Genomic DNA, 16,647 nt, shown 5'->3' with positions numbered 1-16,647 from the left:
TCCCATGACCAACAACTGCAGACCAACCTCTAGAGGCCGATACCCATATACCAACACCAATAGACCAATAGACCAATACACACAGACCAACGCACACAGGCCAACACCCCTAGACCAACAGCGGTATTATCACTGGGATACCAGACTTTTTGACTCGACATGAATTGACGCTCCCGCACACTGCGTACTGAATCACGTCCAGCACAAAGACAAGTATCACCATGGGGGCCTCAGCACATGACCTCAATATTGGTCTTGCATTTCACTATGCCCTTGACGAATCCGGCAAAGGCCGAGCGCTGTGGTGTTACAACATTGTTGTCATCGTAAACGTGGCATCGTCCTCGTGGCCCGCGCCAAGACTTGATGCTTTCCCAGCTAGAGCATTGATTGCCATCCCAAGTCAGGTTGCATATACAGTCTGTGACAGAATATATTTACCTACCGGGAGGTATACGCTAGTATATTATAGTATATTCTAATATGGAGCGTGATAACCAGGTACCTGCTCTGGTTACATACTTTTCATCTCCCACCGTGTTGCCTATTTGTCTAGAAGATCAGGGGGAAAGCTATAAATATTGGTGAAAGTCGCGTCTTTCTCCAGAGAAAGGCACCTCATCAAGAATTCAAGCAAACAGCTATAGCACCGTCTTTACCAATCCTAAACATTGCTTTCAGTATCAATTTCTTCAAAGTTCTCCACAATGCCCGCCGTTCTTGAGGCTCTTCAGTGGCCAACTGTGAACTTTGATGCGTCTGCCGCTTCACCCGGGCCTAATACGCGCGCGAAAACGGACATTGTAGTGGAGACATGGGAAAATTGGACAGACTTTACGTTTGAAAACATCATGGCTATGTATGGGCCCATGTTGGCCCGTCCGTATCTCGGTCAGAGAGAGCCAAGGCCCTTGAAAAAGGACTTGGAGGTCTACGACGAAACGTCTGTTGATGACGGGCTGAGACGGTTTATGATGCCAATCATTAACAGTGCTTTGCATTCCATGATGAGGAAAGAGGAACTATCCGACGCCCCTTATTACTGCCGGGGAACAAGATGCGATCTCTATGAATTCAAACCTGACTGGGCCGCTGTGTCGGATCTGGTAACAGACAAGAGGGAATACAAGAATCTCGTGGGTGGTGACACTAAAGTCAGTTCCAAGTTCGGACCCGACATGCTCCTCGACAACTTTAAGGAATGGCAAAAGGTTCTCACTCAGATAGCCGCGTATGCAGACCATCTGGGCGTCCGGTACAACCATATCCTTACAGACCAGGGCGCTGTGGTTCTCAGGTTCAGTCGCCGGCGAATCGCACCTGGTATTGCGGCAAATCTTCCCAAAAGATCAACGAGAAGTTTCCTCCAACTATCTAGCGACCCATATCTACCCTCCAGCCAGCCCTACGAGGACGAGGACGCCCGAGGTTCGGATCCTGTTGTCGAATTCAAGTCAATCCCCTGGAGCGTGAGCGGTTCCGGGAAGCTCACCGCAAAACTGGCCCTCGCTGTCTTGCCATTGATATCTTTATATGGGGACATATATCGCTTATTCGTACCCTCGCCTAAGTATGTGGCGCACTGCGAACCAGCAGGAAAGGGGGGGGAGAATAAAGCACAATACGACTGGAGCAGTTCTTCCGGCGGGCACCCGTGGTATGAGAATGGAAGAACCCGAGCCGATTAATGACGAACACAAGCAAAAGGACAAGGCTCACGGAGAGGAGGGCCGGGAGGCAGAGGATGAGTACGAGGACGAGGACGGGAATGAGGATGAAGATGAGGATGAATTCGAGGACGAAGATGAGGACGAGGATAAAGATGAAGACGACGACGAGGAAGCGCGACCACGGTTCAGCAGAGCGCCGTCTACTCTCGGAGACAGAAAGGCCGGGAGAAGCCGCACGTACGTTACCAAGCACCTCTCCACCCAATGAACACGCCTTTTGCTCTCCACGACGCGCGATAGTCATAGCATCAACAGAAGGAGGCTCGCGTTGAGTGCTGTTCCTCTCATGACTTGGTTGGGGAGGCATGTTTTCACCGGGTTATTTTGCCCCTATCCCTGGGCCGGCTTCGGGCAACACAAGAAATGAATTTTCGTAGACCATATTGAACCAAATAAAAGCCCAGTACTCTGTCTGTGCTATGCGTGCAACACTGCGACTCATTAAAATGGTTCCGTAAGACATCTCACCGCCAACTGCAGTCGAAGAGTGACTTGTGGTTCAAATTAGATGGCCAATCATCAGAGTTGGCCCCCGCGTTGTATGTTGTTAACTTGTTAACTCAAGTGCTGGTATTCATAAAAAGTGGGTCAAGGTGACCAGCAGCAATGGCCGCCCTCAGCGAAACATGCCTCGTCTCTGTCCGAGTTTCCTTCGTAAACCTCCTCCAAACACAGTGCACCCAGAACTATAAATATCCATCCTTTTCGCCATTCCCCTGTGTCTAGTCTCAAGTAGCCCAACAGAGCTACCGCGTTACCAGGTGATACGACCACGTCATTCGAAATGTCAGCTGCCGACGACAGTTCCTTGCCTCGCCTCGTTGTGAGTAAGGGGGGGGGGGGGGCGGTGAAGTATTGAGAAACAGGCACCGCGCGGAGTGGCAGCGGCGTGCTGACCGGGCACTCGAGATCATGAGGCAACCCTTTCTCGACGAGAACATTATGGACCCTGAGTGTCCCCCCAGTTGCGCCAAGAGCGACTTCAAAATGCCCCGGCTGCGAAAATTCCCGTTTGATATCGGCTCAATATCCTTCGTCGGCCGTATCCACCCACGCCGTGGTCGTGATTATAGAACTGGCAAAGGATTCGACGGCGGACTTGACGGGTACAATTGGAGAATTCGCATTCCAAACCATGGCACGACCTATGTCTTGAAGCTAGTAAGTCGCTTGCACGCTTCGGAATGGAGACAGACAGACCGCTGTACTAACTCTGCTCTAGTTTTGGGACACGGAGCCCTGGTATCCGCATTATTTTGCCCCGCAAAGAGAATGTCAAAATGCTGCTCTGCTTCAATCTATGGAAGCGGCAGTATCGGACGCAGCCCGGGCTGACAATCCGAACGGGCCGATTCTGGTCATCCCAGACCCCCAGTGTAGGCAGGAGGCGCAAGCGAACTTGCTTGCCTTTTCCAACGAGGCTCGCCAGAAGAACATCGGCGTACAGTCGCATGATTTGCTATCCATTACGAGTATCCCTCGTATGAGAAAGTGTTATGGCTGGCTGCAATTTACAGGAGAGGAGTTGCGTCGTCGTTTGCCCCGAAAGTTGGCACCACCACCTATCGAAGTGGACAAGGTTGTTCGATCCATTCATGACGAAAAGCTCTACACAGCGGTTGTTTATGAGTTCATCGAGGAAGCCGAGAATGATGTTGACGTCGTCAAGACAGTGTTGGAGTTCTTGTGGCGTGCTGGTTTCAGCCATCACTCGCCAAAAGCAGACAATTGGAAAGGGAGCGTGTTAGTTGACTTGTCAGACATCGAGAACGCTAGAACCTATGGATGGTGTAGCAGGAATTTCGGTATAACGAAGCCGAAGAAAATACTTCGAAGTTAGACAACTCAAGACAGTTCATGCAGCTATTAGCAAGGGCACCCTAGTTGCTGCTTTATTTATCCTATAGTAGGTAGGGGAACCTGATTATCTAACTATTACACTTGATAGACTAGTATTGATTTATTTCTGAAGTATTTTCCAATATAATATATAATATAACCCCTATTCAATACGATGTGTACCGCCATCTGTCCAATAAAGACGACTGCATGCATGGCCGAGGCAGCATCATGCATCTGCGCGAAGCGGACTACACTTGTAATAAAGTTCCATGTGGTGATGTGACAAGGGCTCAAAGAGGGCTTGGAGTCAATAGCTCAATTCATCTATTAAGAGTCTTTGGTATCAAAGGGCCTTGGCATCCTTAAGGCCTCGAGAAACCAAACGTCTCTATAAATACAAGAAGTCGGTGAGGGCCTTCTGCCCTAGATCCCGTGATCGTAGCCCTCGTGTAACCGTGTGACAGGTGCAGATGGCCTTAACTTTGGCCTATGTTTGATGCGAAAAACATCCCGACATGGCTTTGCTTCGCAGCCTAGAACTATATAGTATTTAGAAGATAAGAAGGTTGGCCCACGGCCTGAATGAGGTCAGGTTATTGTGGAATAAAGATGAAAAGAACCAAGCTTTCTAAGTTAGGTAAATAACAGACAAGAATACATCACTTTCATGTCCATAATACTGCCAACGGATGTCTAACAATACGCTCCATTTATTTGGGCCTGGTATTACGAAGCCACTGGCCGAGTTCCGTGGTTTCGTTGAAATCACCGGCCATTTACGGTTCAATACAATGGTCAAATGGCTACGGTGGGAGGCGAAAGCATTTAACCAGACTAGGTGTTAGGCTAGTTGGCATTATGCTACACTACACGATAGTTTGACTATCTGTTAGTATGTATACCTGCGTACGATTTCATCAATTAGCGTGTCACACGGGTGTCATACTACACATGAGGCCGACCTTTGAACCTGACGATGGTTAGACGACGGCTACGTTCACGAGACCTTAGAGCACGAGGCTCACCGCTTCTTTGTACGAATAGAGACCCTTTGGTGCAGAGCCAGGAGGAGAACAAGGACCTTGGATACAAATGACTTTTATTGGATGAATTGAGTGAGACTTGCTCTCAAACCCAAGTCCCAAACCACAACTACTCGTGTATTGGTAACCGCAAAGTCGAACTTATTGACTAGCGGCTTCGTCCCAGCGAATGGAATCAGTCTGGATCTAATTTAGATAAGCATTACGGAACTTCCCAGCTACGTTAAGCCGTGGCTTCACACTCTTAATGCGCAGTCGTTGCGTAGTGACTGTATTACATCTGAGCATCTGCGTTCTCTAAACATATTGGGAGAACCCTAACTAAACTAGTACAAAAAGTTACATGATACAAGAATTCCGTCGAATCCTACCTGCTTCGTTTTATTTCTACACTATCGAAACGACGCTTCAAAGAATTAGTCCTATGCAAGAAAAAAAGCAGAGGAGGTATAGCACTTGCCTTGGCAATGATCAAATTTGTCTGCTCCCCAACGGTATGCCTTCATAACAAGCTGCAGTAGATACAATTGTACGATACAACTCCCATTAGACGTACTGGAGGTGTTTAGATGGTCAACCAAATGACCAAGTGCGGTATGTTCGCGAAAAATCGAGTAGCCCCTCTGTCTCAGAGTGGTGTAAATATTCCGTAAAGGCTATTTTACGTATCCCAATTATGTATTTCGGTCGCCTATTTGGACTTCTTATTTCTTTGAACGGTCTTCACGACGCCCTAGGGAGATTCTGGATACTTCATAAGACGACTGCCGGGACCATGGCGATCCGAAGCAGTTTCTGCCTGTTGACTAATTCATTGGACCCCAATTAGTTCGCTAGGTTGAGCAAAATAACCTTAACAAATGCGTCAGTTGTTAGGGAAACAAGTTACTTGTTAAGCGGACTGTTATTTTCGTCTAGTATTGTCTAGTATTGTCTACGTGTACTTAAATTTACCCTGGTGGGCATTTTCGCTTTGCTCGATAACTGCCCTTATTTTATTATTTTATTATTAACTTTTTTAACAAAAAATCAAAAAAGGGCTAGATGGAGGGCATCTAGTAACACTGTATTTTGGCCGTACCTTTGCCAGGGAACCGTAACTTACCACGCAAGACACCATGAACGCATCGCGATGCGTTAGACACACTAGCCGAATAGTGAATTTTATTTACTTGAATTAGAATAATAAGCACTATATAGGACAGTTCTTATTGTTATGCGTATTATTATCAGATTAACGGCGATCGCTTCGCCTCTCAGTTTTGTGAATATTACTTTCACAGCGAAGCAATCCTCTGCTTCTAAGCGATGGGCTCTACTGTAGCTAGATTAGTTAGTTATATGAGAAATTTAAAAATGTAAAACCTCTTATCTTATTTAAATTATTTGAGTAGTATTTAAGTTCAATACGTATTTCTATATGTTATATTTCCTCATATAACTCTCCACAAAATCGATTTGAACTTCATTATTCACTCTAAGCTTAGGAGTAGTATAATCCTTTAGTATTATCTGGCGCGGGATGTCGTAACCTAGCCAGCCACACGCTCCTCGGTGTTTTAGCAGTGTAACCCGAGTATACTCGCCTTGCTAGTTCGGTTAAATCATTCATAGCGTCGCCACAGGACCATCCCAATTCCCGAAGTCACTTTTGTTCATTTCCGAACGTAATGAGCCCGGGAGTAATAATCCTCTCGACTATAGATACCTTTATTCTTTGGCTGTTTCAGCGCCCTCAAATTTCGAGCCACGGAAATGATGCAATTCCTTGTCTAAATGTCTAAATAACCCGTCTTCGAACCCGCTAGAGGCGGTTTTCACCAGTGCGCACATGTCCACTACCCTTACCTAAATTTCCATCGCTACATACCCTATTCCTCGATAGATCATCATCATAGAGCTCCAGTATTTTGTCGGTATATGACTTCACTATGCTATAATTAACAGTAACCACGACTTATCTAGGGAAGACTAGGGACGAGAAACACATCTCGTACAAGGCCTTCGAGAAACTTGACCACAGACTGCCAATGTTGTACCTGATGGCGCTCATGATCGGTGGCACGAGCTCGCTTAAGAGAGCATACCGTACTGATGCCCAGGATATTGGCCAAGGGGCAGAGTCAAGGCGGAAATGCACTCAGCCCCGGTCGAAGTGGTGCCCAATCGAACGAGGACGCGTGCTACCTTTATTGGCTCCAAAAGGGAATTGACGCAAAATTTCCGATACCTTCAACTGCATTCACATTGGCGGTCTCCTATCAGAGGCATTGCAAATGTAAGATACTCGGGTAGCAGCTGGTCTTAGCAGTTAAATCATGGTCTTCGGCTCTTACGACGGTTTTGGAATATGATTACCCATGGAAGAGTTGAATGCTGGCCAGCCAAGGAGGAATTTTATAGAGTTGTGAAATCTGCTTACTACTATATACAAGGCCCTTTAGGAAAGCAAGGTGAGCTCAACATGTCAGACTATCAAGTTGCTATTAGTGAGCGCGTGCCAAGGTGTCACGATCACGACGATAATCGGGTTTAAACATTGAGCGACGTAGAAAACAGGTCCAAAATAGTGGTCCTTGGCCGAGTATACTCGATATTAAGCCTCTGAATATGCCTCTTGGCCCTCTCTTTTTCTGGGGCCCCCGGACCCAAGGCCGTAGACCAAGCTTGCAAAATGCTGTCACGCACCATGAAGACGAGATCTTCCATCTAGTAGAGTATATGTGTGACATCTGACATTGAGAAAGCCTCTTTAAAAAGCAAAAAGAGCTATTGTTAATAAATGTAGCTGTACAGACCCCTCCGTTTGCGCATGAAATGAGATGTGATGGATCGTGACGGAGCGGGAGAGAAGTCGATATTGTAGTTACACATTAGCTCGTGAGTATGAAACAAGCATTACATCTCAAAGATCTAGCTAAACACGGAGTGGTGAATGGTGAAGAGGATTAAAACAAGGAAGTAGCTGATGCCGTGTCTGCAGTATGAGGAATAAAATGTGACATGCTCTTAACCCTTTCTGTCCATCTTCTAATGTTTTTAAGCCGAGAGGTCTGCCCAAGTATCTACCTCTACGATACCTCGTGACTTGAGTATCTGTAAAATTCTCTCTACATTGTGATCAAGATATTCATGGTCGAGCTCCGCACAGGGCGATTGTTCATAATATCGTCCACAGTACGGAATATGAGCTCCCCCTCTTGGCTATCAGCATACTTGATCTGAAACTCGGAAAAACGATGAGCATTGCAGATGAATTTACCCGCAACGCAGTGGCACCCAGGGTGGCTGCGTCTGTCGGTGTCGAACCATGCCTCCTCCTCCATGTTCATGATTGCTTGAATGCTCTGGGTAAAGAATGATACATCCACATTCTTACCGCCCACTCTCTCTGCACGTCGTAGCTCCTTCAATAGAGAGATTGCTCTTCGGCGAAGGCTAGGATGACGACAGATTGTGGCCATGTAATGCAACGATTTTGTCACTGTCGGCGTGAAGGAAAGACGATCCTTGGCGTTGCCGTGCGCGTTTTTGTCCTTTGGTCCAAAGAGTAGTGACTCGACAAGGACAATAATCTCCTCGAACTGCGCCTCAAACGCGTCGCAGCACACTTCGAACTTGTCAATGTCCACATTTGCCAGTATGTTGGCGAGGATATGTCGCATGTTGAGGATGGTCAGTAGCTTGCCGTCACTCTGCCTCACGTAAGGTGACGAGTATTGGAACGCATCCATCTTAGTCTTCCAGTTTTGAAGATGGACATTCAGCATCACGCGTCTTTTTATAATAGAGCTTTGCTGCGAAGTATCAGGCAGCAGAGGCAGAGACTTGAACAGATCCCGTAGCCCGATCCATATCATCTCAAACTCGAGGCAAGCATCGGCTGGGGAGAAGAAGCGCTTCTCGCACAGAGACGACAGCGCCGGCTCCCACTGCCAAGTGGATGTGCGCTCCGAGGCCTCGGCGTCTGGTGGTGATGAGTCTTGAGCAAGCCCATCTATCTGAACGTAAAACAAGAGTAGTGATGCGCTGGGGAATATGCTGTTGCGTGTTTGCGGCGACGAACGAACATCGTCTGGAGCCCGCGTCTCCCAAAACTTCCATTGGTGCATTAGATTGATACCGTTCCTCAGATGGACGAGACTTTCCAATAGCCTCCCTTGATGGAGACAGCCAGCAAAAAATAACAGGTTGGCAGCCAAGATGGAACCTTTGTCGTTGAAACTGAGCGCGTCGCCTTGTTGCGCCATGGCCATGACGTGCTTGAGCGACATGGCATGCTGTTGCAAGGCAAAGGTATACAGATTCTGCCTCCTCTCGACAGCGAGAGCGGCCTGGGTCGCACTCGAGGCCGAGAGTTTAATGGCATCCATCTGATGAACCGCGGCGAGGGCATTGCAAGCGTGCCACACGGCAGGTTGGTCATTCGCCGCCCGGGGAATGTACACATCCCACAAGGTACGGTTGAACTCGTCAGCTCGATGTGCCGTCACTTCGGTGCGATAGTAGTGAAAAATATCCAGCTCATGGGGCGACGCGGTGACTTGTACCGGTGATACAACGACCGGGGGCTGGTATAACTCAAGAGTGGTGATTTGCTTAACGACATGTTCCCGATGCCTCCCGGGTGGATTTACTGATTCTTGATATCCGTGGCAAACGTAGCCCAATCTGCGGCATCGCCTGCAGTAAGGCTTCTCCTCGTCGCACTTGACACGGCGGAGGCTGCATGGTTATTCATCAAGATGACTCTAGTCAGCCCTCGGTAGTCACCCGGCACAGGTTTCCTTCTTCCGGCAGTGGCAGAAACTTACCGACAAGTAAGACAGCCGGTCCTGGTCTTGGGCGCCCATCGCTTCTTGCGTACGTGGTTAGCTGGCTCGGCTGGCTCGGCTGGCTTTGAGCGCACGGGAATATTTGCGTCACCGGGCAGTGATGTCTGCTGAAGCACAGCAGCGTCGGCCATCTTGCCTTTGTACTTTATCTTTGACGCATCCGACGAGACTAGCAATATTGAAATGCAATCGAATGGGACGGGAACAAAGCACATGCACGGAGCAGACCGGACTTTGAGCCTCCAAGAGTCCAAATGGCCCGCCGGACTCTGCAGTCCCCGCAGCCTTGCATCACTAGTTACACGGGAGAACCGTTCATTTTCTACCAGACATCGAATGTGTTGTGCTGCGTCAGACTGTTACGGCACAAGTTAAAGGAATAGCCTAGATGGTGGTTGAGCTTTTCGCACTTGGCCGGCGATCAGTGTAGGTTGGTCGGAATGGTGAACAATGTGAATTCACATAATCTACATGAAGTTATTGACTCTTTTCGTGCTTCACGTGCCTCTTCAAGGGTCTCTCTAGCTGTTCCTCATTCCATCCCGCCCTTAACTCGCCTCCATCCAACACCGGTCTTCCTCGAAAGGCGGTCATTGCTCTCACTTGTTATACATTGGCCTTGTTATCCACCATCATGGAATTCACCTGTCCATGCCAAGAAACTTTCCAAGCGCCATGTAAATACTTCAAAAGAGCAGCGTTTCTTCCAACAACTGCTCAAGTTGGCCGTTCTCCTGCGTCTGCTCCACCAGCCGGGTAGTGGTCGGCATTCTGGAATATGCCCATCCCTCAATAGAACTCCATTTGACGCAAACCGACTTGGCGTTGGATTGCGTCGCCGGTTTGCCGGTTTTGGTACCATTCCAATAAAACGAGTATACGTCAGCGCTGCCACGACACATGGTAGCCAACCGCAGAGTCTCCAGACAATGGTCTGTCGGGAAAAAAGGGACATTAGCACTCATATTCGTGAACGAGCTCATACTGGAATAAAATCCGGCGTGGATGGCATACCGAGGTGGCCGCGGAGATATTCATGCTGCGCTTCGGTGAGGTTGGGATAATAATGCTCCTGGTATAGATAGAATCGCATTTGTCTCTGCATAGATCAGCACCGCCCGTTCAATGCATTTGTCCATCAACTTCGTACCACGCAATGAAGTTCGTGGTAGACACCAAGACTTGCGGGATATCCTCCTCCCTCCAGCTCTGCAATATTTGACATCGATTCACCCGCTCTCTCAAGTTCCTCGCGAGTCGCATTGAAATGGACGGCTACAAATCGTGTTTAGCTGTCAGGTTAATACCATAAGAGAGGATTGGGCCGCTCACGTCGCATTAGGGAATCCCACGCCGCGTCGTTGTCTTTGGCGGGTGGTCCGGCATACTGGCTGTGCTTGTCGTGATCGACGGGATGTTCGCTATTAAGCTCGTACTGGACGAGGTCATTCACAGGGGCTAATAGCACATTTTAGCAATTGGATCTATTCAAATGTCAGCAGGTACTTACACCAGCTGCGTCCTTGCGCTGGCAAAATGCCACGTGAGTGTCTGTTTCTGCTCCAGAGCGACACTGCCAATCCAACGGCGAGAAAATGTAAAGCGACGGAGTAAATTCGCGAAAAGGATAATGCCGCTTTAGAACGCTTGTTCAAATGCGTAAACTTTTGTTTCTCGATCATTCCATCTGAACTGGTGAGGTGAATCAATTCCTCATTGTCTTCAGCAACTTCGAATGTCGATGGTGACACAGGTCGGCGCATGGTGATGCGAGAACGTATGCTGCGCTATGATGGCGAAGGAATTGGGGACACATGTTTTGCCAACATGGAATTGCATTACAGCTTTTAGTGTAATCGCCTGTTGGTGTAAGCGGACGTAAATATCTCAACTCAATTAGCCGCAGCACAGCTTTTCGCCGGGGATTGTACGACACGGTGCTGAGCGAGCTGCTTATCTACTGCCGCCCGGCTAAATTGGGTTGCCCGAGAAAGGAGGTGACGATCAGCGCTCGGCATGCATCAGGCATTGCCGAGGCTGAATTAAGTTGTCGTGCCCAAAATATAAAGACATATCAGCGACTCGGAGCTTGAAAACTGAGGGCCTACAATCATCTGCAAACTACAGTAACAACTTCGGTTCCGTCAATCTGGGAAATACATCGCACAATCTATAACTCAGATACATCATGCGGTATCATTCGACTGCCGTCGCAGCGCTTGCTCTGCTAGTCAGCCATTTGGTTGCTCAGCCAATCTACGGTATTCCGATAATCCACCAGCCTTGTTGAACTTGGAAGACTAACAAAGCCATTGCAGGCAGCGAGTTCCTCGAGGCGCCGGAACCCAAAGGAGTCGACGTCGAAACCCGGCTGTTCTAAGCTTCGGAGAACCAGACATACAATCATGACCAACCCCCAAAGAAGATGGAATCGCATGACTAGTTTTGTACATCAGGGAGTTCGCAGATGGGTGACTGGCGGGTTTCGCGCGTTGGCCAAAGGCACTCACACAAACACAAGTACCACGAAATCTTACGGCTCTGCTGCCGGTCGGGACCTTGCTATGTGACTGGCAAACCCGCAGTATTAGACATTGTAACATTGTTCGTTTCCATGTTTCATTCCCCGGTTGTGCTGAGTACTACTCGCCTGCGATACCAAAGATCACTAGACATGCGTTTGTTTGAACCATGCATGGTTGATGGGGGCCGAAGTCAAAAATGCATGCTTACGTTGGATCAAAGTTGCACAGCATGGAAGTGGCCATATGAGGGGGCATAAACAGTTGTGTCAGTCTGTCATCATCGCATGAACGTGGCGCACTGGGATGTAACCATGCGATGTCAAGAAACCCGTCAAATGTCCAGGGGCGAAGACTCTAGCCAACAAAACAAAACACACGCATGTCAGCGGAGAAGATAAACTACCATGCAGGCCCGTCGAATCCACCGCACTTGGCCGGCTAGTGAACAAGAAGGGCCGAAGGGGTCTAGTTATGGACGAGCAACAGGTTTCACTTTGCAGAGCGACAAGGACCCGGCCTAACTCCGTAACCAATGCAACCAAAAACTCTTGTTGGCCCATTCTGCGACCTATTCGTTATGCTTGGTTGAGTCCTACCTAACATGTTATTTTCTACTGCTTCTCCAAACCGTTACTCCTATTAGACTCTACGTATTCTATATCTGGCTTACTCAAACTAAATCCCACGTTATCCTAACCGTCGCCTAACAACAAACACTATCTGCACCTGCCTAATCACGGTACTGCCTGCATCTACTTTTCTGTCAAAACGACGATGTATATTTGTTGTTTATCTAAATATCCCAAGTCCGTTTAATCCTCTTTACGAATATAATTGGCAAGACACCTCTACTAAACCGTGCTTGACCTGCCGTGACAAAGGCACAGTGGAGGGCATGCAACAACTTGTTTCAACTCATCTACTAGCAATTTTTAGTGTCAAAGCTCCTTTATTTTCCCTAGATAACCCAAGGAGCTCTTTTTACACAAGTAGTCAGTCAGACCCTAGGTCTAGTAGTCGTGGCCCTCGTGTAATGTCCGTGTGAATTTGCCTACGTTCGCCCTTTGTCTCTTCTTCATTTTTGTACAAACGCAATAACATCTTCTCTCGTCTTCCTCTATCATCTAGAGAACTAATGGTCCCCCGCGATGGATCCATAACAGCACTACATTTCGTTCAGTATGTGACGGTTCTCTGGTTCGGGTACGACCAGGCACAGTGTTGATCTCGTTGGGCCCTACCTGATGCAGTGCTTGCACCAATATTTGCATGGGTTGATTGAAGACAAACTTATTAACAGCACAACGGAGCTGTTGACAAGATGCTCATCGGAAATATGAGGTCCAACTGTTGCAAGTTTAGCTAATGAACGTGACATTGAAGCTCGCAGGGTTACAGGTAGGCCTTTATAGCTCAATGTAAACACTACTAGGTAGTTTCTATTGATTAGCCAGTACATTTTTTTGGCTATTTCATCAAACTTCTTTGATGGACTCTCCAAAAATTGGGCCACGTCTTTTTTTGCGGCTTCTACAGCAGATTCGGCCGACTTGCCGACTTGCCGTCTTTGCCCTCACGAAGCACCACATATTTTGCCAAGTTGTGCACCATCTCAGCAACTGACTGATTTACTGTCAAATCGACTTCCTCAAAGATGGTCACATTGAGCTGTTTTACTTCCCCGGAATCCTACTTTGCCAACTCATCCGTGCCTTTCCTCAATTTTACTTATAAACGCGTCGTAACAGTTTTGGGCCTTAATTTATATTCCTCCCAGCTCTTCATTCGGCCGTAATAGAGGTGTAGTTGCTCTGCCTGTGGTCGAAAGCTCTGCGCTTGGTCCGGTAAGGCCTTCAACAGCCTCTTGCAATCCCTTGCTTGCGTCGTCTTGTTGGCTCTTAGGACTATGGGTCACATCTGGCAAATTCTCCGGGAAGGGCAATGAGATTGGAAAACCAGGCTTCTTAGAACATGAGCGGAGTCGATAGAGTAGGGACACCACTTCTATGTATTCGCCATCGCAGTCCTCAATAACGGTATCGAAATTACTCTTGTAGTTTTTATAGCATGTTGTAGCGTTGGCGTTTTGGCACTGGCGAGCGCGACCACATAGCATATCTAGACAGGGCTGATGGCTTTTCATCACTAGAGCTGCTTGCAAAACAGAGCTGCGATTCTAGTATGTGAAGTAGGGGAGCGACATGCGGCATCGTTTGCTGTGGTTCTAGGGTAGTTTCACAGCGCGGATAAAAGCTAGCCAAGAAATCATATAGTCTTGAAATAGCTCTTGAATACAAACTCTGAATTTCCCAAGACTTGACTAATAACCTAGTCCTATATGTATAACTACTTGCTATTATTTAGCCAGTAAGTGTTATTTGTAGTGCTGTCTTTCTCATAATCCTGTACATAGATCATTATTCATTGTCCAACATTGTGATCCATTGTCATTGGTTAATCCCGACTCGCTCCCCTTGAAGGTGTCGTCTCGCAGACACTCCGTCGTGGCTGCTTACCCGTCATGCCGCGCCATCCCGGCCTTGGGGGCGACGGAAATCCTCGGCCGGAAGCTGAATGTGCCACCTATTTCGAGATGGTTGATCCGCGATGTGCATGTTTGCATGGGTCCCCTTTTCCTAGTGCTTACTTTTACTGTCCACATCAACCTTGGTTCTGATACGTGGTTCTGCAGCTGTCTCAGCCGGGTAACACTGATGTAACTCTATGGCCAAATAAACGACGGACCCCTCCCTTGGGACAATAATCGGTCTGGTACCGGACATAACAGATGGATCTAGCTATGGAGCTTGGCCGTGTGTCCCCGCCGACGTGCTTTGAAAATTCCATGATGAGTTTGAGAGAATCTTGGCCTGCAATGTTCAGATTCCCCCAGAAAGCTAGGCACTCACTACTGATATCTATGAGCGCTTCGCTATGGGGAATCAATCTTGTCTGTAGTTGTTACTCAACAAACCGACCCAAGGCCGAGAGAATAAAGAGAGAAACAAATCGCCACGATGCCTGCCCACCAATACTACTACCAGGCACCAGGCCATAACATCGCTGCGGGCGTCGTTCTCTCCTCCATGGTCTTGATTGTAGTCGGGGCAAGATTCTGGACGCGACTGTGGTACAGGCAAGGCATTAAAGCCGATGACCTCTTCATTATACCAGCTACTGTAGGATCTGTATCCCCAATTCCAGCGCTTGAACGACCAAGTGCGTCGTGGGTCGGGGCAGGATGAGGAGAGTCCAACAGAAACATCTGCTGACCGCGAAACCATTGTCCATGTTAGGTCCTGACTGTAGCTACGGGCATTCTCATAGTCTACGGAACTGTGAATCATGCCATCGCTTATCGCACCGAGATCCCCGTCGAACATGCAAAGAATCCGCTGGCAGTTCACTCGGACCAGTTGACTCTAACATCCAAGGTACGTTGACGACACCTGGAAAGTTTCTAGTCATCAATTCCTGACGTGTTGCGGCAGATTGAGTACCCAGTTTCGGTGATGCTCCCGGTGATATTGGGCTGCACCAAACTGAGCTTTCTGTTATTTTACAGGCGCATCTTTGCCACTCATAGCAGGGGAGCCGTGAACGTGGTCCTCGTCGGATTCATGGTGCTGATTGGCCTATGGACGTTGGCTTTCTTCTTTGCAACAGTCTTTTATTGCAAGACCAACTTCTTTGCCATCTGGGGCTCGGCATTGGACCTGATGACGTTCTGCACCAAGGGTATGCTCAGGTCATTGGCCCTGTGTATATCCGACTTCACGACAGACGTTTTTATAATCGCTTTTCCGATTCCGTTGGTGAGTCTCAAAGAAATTCGAATAGCCACTCGCTACGCTATTGAAGCTCAAGAACGAATCATGCATACAGATATATCGATTGGAACTCTCACCGAAAAAGAAAGCTGCAACGGCTGGAATATTCCTCCTTGGTGCAGTGTGAGCATACCCCATGCACTGCGCTGCACGACTCGTTGAAATCTAACGCCACCTACTAGAACTGTTGCAACCTCTCTTGCGCGCATGGTTACAACCATACGAATAGTGAAAGCCGGCTTCGACCCTGACGAGGATGAAGTTTGTATGTTCGCCCTGGGAGATGAATAATGTCTCTTTCAAGCTGTTTTCTGACTCTGCAACTAGTCGTCATTACAACGTGGGTATACTGGGGGATGGTGGAATGCAGCACGGGAATTCTGGCTGCCTGTCTTCCCACTCTGTCGTTCTTCACGAAGTCGGTCGTGTTCCAAAGGCCATGGGACACGCTTGCCAGTGTGTTTGGCACCCAGTCTCAAAGCTCTCCAGCGGGACATAATGGTCATTCAGAAAACAGCGTGGGGGAGGACACATTGCCATACAAAGCCGGGAATGGAGGCGCCGTCCACGTACACTCCAAGCTAAGGCCTTCACATGACACTACCGAGGAGGCCTATGAGATAGTAAATAGACGGTCTGTGTGAGGGGATGCAGGTGACGCAGTATTATATTACCAGCCGTAGTTTTGATATACGAAGTAATGAGTTATGATTGCCACATCGATGCTTTTTCCTTGTTATGGCGTCTTCAAGTGAGTGTGTGCGGAGTCCTTCCTGAGTAGGCAGCGCCGCCAGAACTGATTCTTCAACGCTTCATCAAGGTCCCCCCGCATTGCCCTCTCA

At 48.2% G+C, this 16,647-nt stretch overlaps 6 protein-coding genes across 9 annotated transcripts; 3 read left to right on the top strand and 3 right to left on the bottom strand.

Moving 5' to 3' along the window:
- Nucleotides 1–707: 707 nt before the first annotated feature.
- J3458_012987 (uncharacterized protein) lies at nt 708–1,938 on the top strand (the record flags this gene model as incomplete). The annotated part of the gene is made up of 2 exons (XM_066120233.1): nt 708–1,469; nt 1,594–1,938. The coding sequence occupies 2 exons, from the start codon at nt 708–710 to the stop codon at nt 1,936–1,938; spliced, it is 1,107 nt and encodes a 368-aa protein (XP_065974870.1).
- A 704-nt stretch (nt 1,939–2,642) lies between these two features.
- On the top strand, nt 2,643–3,676 carry J3458_012986 (uncharacterized protein; the record flags this gene model as incomplete). The annotated part of the gene is made up of 2 exons (XM_066120232.1): nt 2,643–2,891; nt 2,953–3,676. 2 exons carry the CDS (start codon nt 2,643–2,645, stop codon nt 3,568–3,570), a joined length of 867 nt encoding a protein of 288 aa, XP_065974869.1. The 3' UTR covers nt 3,571–3,676.
- Nucleotides 3,677–7,189: 3,513 nt separating this feature from the next.
- On the bottom strand, nt 7,190–9,642 carry J3458_012985 (uncharacterized protein). Its single transcript, XM_066120231.1, has one exon. The coding sequence runs from the start codon at nt 8,986–8,988 to the stop codon at nt 7,726–7,728; it is 1,263 nt and encodes a 420-aa protein (XP_065974868.1). The 5' UTR covers nt 8,989–9,642; the 3' UTR covers nt 7,190–7,725.
- A 244-nt stretch (nt 9,643–9,886) lies between these two features.
- On the bottom strand, nt 9,887–12,589 carry J3458_012984 (uncharacterized protein). The gene is made up of 5 exons (XM_007810286.2): nt 10,961–12,589; nt 10,783–10,908; nt 10,601–10,725; nt 10,465–10,549; nt 9,887–10,384 (listed from the first exon to the last, which is right to left on the bottom strand). The coding sequence occupies exons 1-5, from the start codon at nt 11,211–11,213 to the stop codon at nt 10,137–10,139; spliced, it is 837 nt and encodes a 278-aa protein (XP_007808477.2). The 5' UTR covers nt 11,214–12,589; the 3' UTR covers nt 9,887–10,136.
- Nucleotides 12,590–13,514: 925 nt separating this feature from the next.
- Nucleotides 13,515–14,281, bottom strand: J3458_012983 (uncharacterized protein). The gene has a single exon (XM_066120230.1). The coding sequence runs from the start codon at nt 14,116–14,118 to the stop codon at nt 13,738–13,740; it is 381 nt and encodes a 126-aa protein (XP_065974867.1). The 5' UTR covers nt 14,119–14,281; the 3' UTR covers nt 13,515–13,737.
- A 495-nt stretch (nt 14,282–14,776) lies between these two features.
- On the top strand, nt 14,777–16,522 carry J3458_012981 (uncharacterized protein). 4 transcript variants are annotated; one of them, XM_066120228.1, is made up of 6 exons: nt 14,777–15,154; nt 15,272–15,409; nt 15,467–15,790; nt 15,861–15,928; nt 15,988–16,070; nt 16,133–16,522. In XM_066120228.1, the coding sequence occupies exons 1-6, from the start codon at nt 14,993–14,995 to the stop codon at nt 16,447–16,449; spliced, it is 1,092 nt and encodes a 363-aa protein (XP_065974865.1). In that variant the 5' UTR covers nt 14,777–14,992; the 3' UTR covers nt 16,450–16,522. The 4 variants fall into 4 exon arrangements, with proteins under 4 accessions (XP_065974865.1, XP_065974863.1, XP_065974864.1 ...); XM_066120226.1 differs by having other exon boundaries at nt 15,467–15,928; XM_066120227.1 differs by having other exon boundaries at nt 14,777–15,409.
- The last annotated feature ends 125 nt before the right edge of the window (nt 16,523–16,647 follow it).

The sequence above is a fragment of the Metarhizium acridum genome, assembly GCF_019434415.1.
Source record: "Metarhizium acridum strain ARSEF 324 chromosome Unknown scaffold_272, whole genome shotgun sequence".
NCBI classification, from domain to species: domain Eukaryota; kingdom Fungi; phylum Ascomycota; class Sordariomycetes; order Hypocreales; family Clavicipitaceae; genus Metarhizium; species Metarhizium acridum.
The sequence above is the reverse complement of the archived record's forward strand: the minus strand, read 5'-3'. Positions and strand labels throughout refer to the sequence as shown.